Raw genomic sequence first — 5,022 nt, forward strand, 5'->3', positions numbered from 1 at the left:
GGTGGTGTCCTAACCCCTGTATTGTCCCCTGAACTATCCGTTTTCGGATTAGCTCAGAAGGCTTGTGAATGGGAAGCTAAGCATGGACCTGTATACACTTCCACGGCGAGCTGCTATAACTGCGGTGAAGGAAATAAGGCCCACCCTTCCTCGGTCACTTGTGAGAGGTGTGAACAGCCGTGGAGTCCAGAAGAGTTTTGGGAATGGCTTCGGTCGAGACACTTCCAGAGCATCTGGGATCAGCTAAAGAACCCCCGTAGACCATTAACAGAGTCAACTCAATTCGTCAACAATCAGGATCGGTTGTACAAGATGATCGGTGAGATCGGGTTCGATGTTCCGACCGGAAATAAACAGTGCACATTCGAGATGTGCCATCAAGCAATCGAGAGGTTCCTGCCGACAGCTGGTTTTCGATCGTTGTCGGGCCGATTCGCGTACTGGCTGCTGCTAGGTAGTACAGTGTTCAAGAAATCCCCAAACGGATTTTGTCGATGGGAACATGAACGTTTGGTGGTACATAGGATCAGCTCTTATTGTACGAATCAGGTCGATCCCGACTGCAGCGCACAAGTCTCTCAACAGCTCGACCCTAGATCGCACGCTGGTCCAGTTGTGGACTCTCCAGTTGTGGACTCTCCAGTTGTGGACTCTCCAGTTGTGGACCCTTTGGAAGTGGATAGATGTACTGGTAGCACTTACACTAGGAGTAACAAGTCTGATGTTAATAAAGGTATTCAAATCATCTTCCCAGAAGAGGAGGGGTTGTTTGTTGACGCGAGATGTCTGGTATGGGCGTATGACATACTAAGTCATGGTTGGTGGCACTTGGTTCCTTTCGAAGTGAAAAAGCCGATATCGGTTTTTGGACTTGCTCGAAAGGCTGTTGAGTGGGAGGAAGCGAGGAAGGCTAACCCGGCTTTAAGACCCAATATAACATTCGAAGCAAGCTGCTATAAGGTTTCTTATGGCTATAAGATTGTTTGGGATCTAGTAATGTTCTCTGAATGGTTGCGGACGGGACGATCTACAGGTGACGTTGGATTTAAACATGTGTCGCAAGAGAACAGACAAGGTGGTTGGTTGATTGCGTCAGGCGACGCCAGTGCTGCAGTTCGTGACTTGGTCCAATCTTGGCCGACTAATCAGTCGTCCAAGGGGGAGGGATTTGCGTGCATATTGCGCCGTTGGAGACGTCGGTATAAACCCCCGACATTCGCAGGAGAAGGTGGGTCACTACGGTCTCGTACTGAGTGCCTCTCGTGGCGGGAGTTCACAGGAATAGTCGTCAAGACGTTGGGGGAATTAGGAGTGCCCGTGGAACAAGCCCCAAAAGAGCTGCGCAGGTGTCAGCGAAGACAACAAATACGCGAGAAGGTCGCAGCATTCACAGAATTGAATGACCCCGCACACACATCGTTCCTAGACGTCATGATGAGCGACTCACCCCCATCCCATCTGATGAGTATTTCGGGAAATAAGTTTCAGGTAGTCAAGGAAACAGAGACTGGAATGCAGATTCCACCACGCTACCTGGTTTGGGCGTACGACGTTCTGAATCACGACTGGTGGGCTGCGGTACCGGAGGACATCTTCTGCTCCGGACTGTCCGTCTTCGGATTGGCTCAGAAAGCATGTGAAGCCAACAATCAGAAAATCCATAGTTTATCCGCGAGCTGTTATAACTGCGGAGAACGTAATAGGGCGCATCGTTTTACGCAAAGTTGTGAGAGGTGTGAAGAACCATGGAGTCCAGAAGAGTTTTGGGAGTGGCTTCGATCCAGACATTTCGAACACGTGTGCGATCAGCTGAAGAATAATGGCCAACCGACAGAAGAGTGTGCGGCAGACACACGTCCATCTGTCAACTGGGAAAACATGAATCGAGATCACTTATTGAAGATGATAGATGAGATCGGCTTCAATGTTCCTATAGGAACAGAAGATTCAACATACCAGGTGTGTGACGAATCAATTGAGACATTCATGCCTACAGCTGGTTATCGGTCATTCTTGGACAAATTCGTGGGTGCACGGACCACGCGTAGTGGTGTGTTTAAGAAATCATCCGACGGGTTTTATCCGTGGGAGTTTCAGCGCTTAATCGTACACAGAGTTAGCTCATGTTCTACTACTACTGATCCGAGCTGTGGCACTGGGGATTGTTGAGATCCCGTCGAGTCAGAGAGGAGAGCTGATTAGTTGGTTCAAATCACAACAGGCAAGGATACGATTCAGTCAGTTCTGGGGGCCATGCGACCGGGTTGCTGGGGACTTATACTGTGGGCACACCGAACCACGATGGTTAGGCGCGGTACCATGCACGAACTTCTTTTCTGGAACTTCGATACGATCACGAAATCGTTTCCATCCCCATTTGACCCGTCGTGTAGGTCCACCCCCATCCGCACCGAACCACAACGTGGCTTGGTGCCCGTATAGCCACGGCCCGACTACCGCCGTGCCGGCCAAGCCCGTTTGTCTGGGTTTACTTCACTACCGGGACCCGTCGATTTCCTTTGATTGGGGGGCATAAGGCCTTTGTGTCGTTCGTGACCCGTTTGGTCCACAGGCCAGAAGCCTTTAGTTAAAGCCCCCAGAAGCCTTTAGTTAAAGCCCCTCCCAAAAAAAAGGAGGACGGTACAATTATTCCAGAACTGCACAGCCACTCCGGAGCATCAGAATGCAGCATCGATTACCCTACAGGAAGGCGCCCACTTCGTTCGGGATTGTAACTATCTTGTTGAACTGGGGAGTCACACATGCACACGACACTGCCTCGTTGTCACAACCCCTGAGCCCACACTCGGAAGCGGACGGCTCGTTGTCAGTCGTTCCCGCAGCTGGGTTGGCGCCACATGGTTCCTCGACAGAGGATGTCGAAGAGGATGCTTCACCGGCGAAGAGAATGAGTTTCGAGAAAGCGCTTAAGTTCTTGGATCAAGCCTCGATAATGAGTGACCAGGCCGTTGCAAAAATCGATAGTATGGTGGTCGAAACATTGGGAGACTGGGACGACGGTGATGGCATCATTTCAGAAATGGACGTTATTGCAGAAATAGACAGGATTGTAGAGGACATGCTGGCGGATTATCCAGGTGCCCGATTTGAGAGTAGCACGGTGGGGAATACTACAGGTCTAGGCCCAAGCCTAGACCCCCAGTGTGCTCTTGATTCAGAGCGTAATCCTTCATTTCAAATCATCTCACCACAAGAGAAGGGGTGGTTTATTGAAGCAAAATATCTGGTATGGGCGTTTGACATACTGAGTCATGGTTGGTGGCACTTGGTTCCTTTCGAAGTGAAAAAGCCGATATCGGTTTTTGGACTAGCTCGAATGGCTGTTGAGTGGGATACAGCGAGGAAGGCTAACCCAGGTCTAAGAGCCAATCTTGCGTTTGGAGCTCGTTGTTACAAGGTTCTGTTTGGCCGCATATGTGTTTGGGATGAGGCAATGTTTTGTGGATGGAGGGAATCGAAACGATCAGATATTGGTTTCGGAAGTCTGTCTATTGTAGAGCCGCCTGTTGAAAATACCAAAGAGCCCAGCTACGCTAGTGCTGCACTGATTGACGTGCTGGAAAGCTGGCCCGTGAGTCCATTGCATAGCACCAAGTTTACGGACAACATGAACCGTTGGCGGATTCGGTACAAGCATAAGATTAATTGCGGGTCCCCAGAGGAGTATGGCTACCCACCATCCGCTGTGGCTGCATTCATCTCATCTGGGGAGTTCGAAACGTTAGTCATAAAGGCGTTTGGAGATTTAGGAATGCCTGTGGAACAAGTACCAAAGGAACTGCGTAGGTGTGTGCGAAAAGAACAAATACGTGAGAGAGTCGCAGGGTTGACCGCAGCGGGAGTTAGTGATCTGTCGTTAATCGAAGCCATGATGAGCGACTCACCTCCATCCCATCTGATGAGTATTTCGGGAAATAGGTTTCAGATAGTCAAGGAGACAGAGACTGTACTGCAGATTCCACCCCGTTATCTGGTTTGGGCGTATGACGTTCTGAACCACGGCTGGTGGGGTGCGGTACCGGAGACCATCTTCTCACCCATGCTAACCCTTTTCGGATTGGCTCAGAGAGCTTGGGAGTGGGAAACAGGCGGTAGCAGAATTTACACTTTGTCAGCGAGTTGCTACAACTGCGGAGAACGTGTTAGGCTCCATTCTCCTATACAAAACTGTGAGAGATGCGAAGAGCCGTGGAGTCTGCAAATATTTTGGGAATGGCTTCGTTCGAGACACTTCTCAACCATTTACGATCAGTTTCGGAACGTTAATCTGTCGAGAGACTCTGGTGGCTTGTACACAGATGTGTCTGAGATGATTGCTGCTGTCGGATTTGCTGTTCCATCCGGAAATAAAGGACCAGCACTAGAACCCAGTGAACAGGAAATGGATTCGTTTGCCAGGATGAACTGCCGCCCATCACTAGCCGAAAGGTTCCGTCAGTGGTTGGCACGAACAAGAAAGCGGAAATGCTCGGGCAAAGGAATTGATCGATGGGACTATGAACGCTTGATCGTACATAGAATCAGCTCACATCTAACCTTGGTTACCCCTAGTGTTGGGTGTAACTCGGCCACAGACAGCAGCAACGGCCACCGCCAGCAGCAGTGACCACAAAACGCACTTTTTACCCGGCAGAATCCTGCCAATTGACTTTCTGCTTTGAGTAATCCTGCCCTTATTACGTCTCTCTTAGCAGCTCTCGTAGATGCAACTGGCTCGACGTTGAGCCGTTTCAACTCGGCCTCAGTCCGACATGCAGCATTCAACATGGATGAAACCACCACTATTCAACCACTGTGAAACAGAATGCCACAGTCGCGGCAATTCGACCTGCTGAACGTACCCCGAGGCCCGGGCACCAAGGTCGAAGACTTCTACGCAGACGTTGCCACGAGAATATTCCCAACTAGCAACCACATGGCCAACACGTACGTGGCGATTGCGACCATCCAACTCGGAGACTTCCCACGGCTCAGGGAACTACTCAACCAACTGCTGACGCG

The 5,022-nt window shown here is 50.4% G+C and overlaps 2 protein-coding genes across 2 annotated transcripts; both read left to right on the plus strand.

Moving 5' to 3' along the window:
- Positions 1 to 312: 312 nt before the first annotated feature.
- GNI_087820 (hypothetical protein) lies at positions 313 to 2,169 on the plus strand (the record flags this gene model as incomplete). The annotated part of the gene is made up of 1 exon (XM_011132422.1): positions 313 to 2,169. One exon carries the CDS (start codon positions 313 to 315, stop codon positions 2,167 to 2,169), a length of 1,857 nt encoding a protein of 618 aa, XP_011130724.1.
- An 817-nt stretch (positions 2,170 to 2,986) lies between these two features.
- On the plus strand, positions 2,987 to 4,627 carry GNI_087830 (hypothetical protein; the record flags this gene model as incomplete). The annotated part of the gene is made up of 1 exon (XM_011132423.1): positions 2,987 to 4,627. One exon carries the CDS (start codon positions 2,987 to 2,989, stop codon positions 4,625 to 4,627), a length of 1,641 nt encoding a protein of 546 aa, XP_011130725.1.
- Between the last annotated feature and the right edge of the window lie 395 nt (positions 4,628 to 5,022).

The sequence above is a fragment of the Gregarina niphandrodes genome (assembly GCF_000223845.1).
Source record: "Gregarina niphandrodes unplaced genomic scaffold scaffold00016, whole genome shotgun sequence".
Taxonomy (NCBI): Eukaryota; Apicomplexa; class Conoidasida; order Eugregarinorida; family Gregarinidae; genus Gregarina; species Gregarina niphandrodes.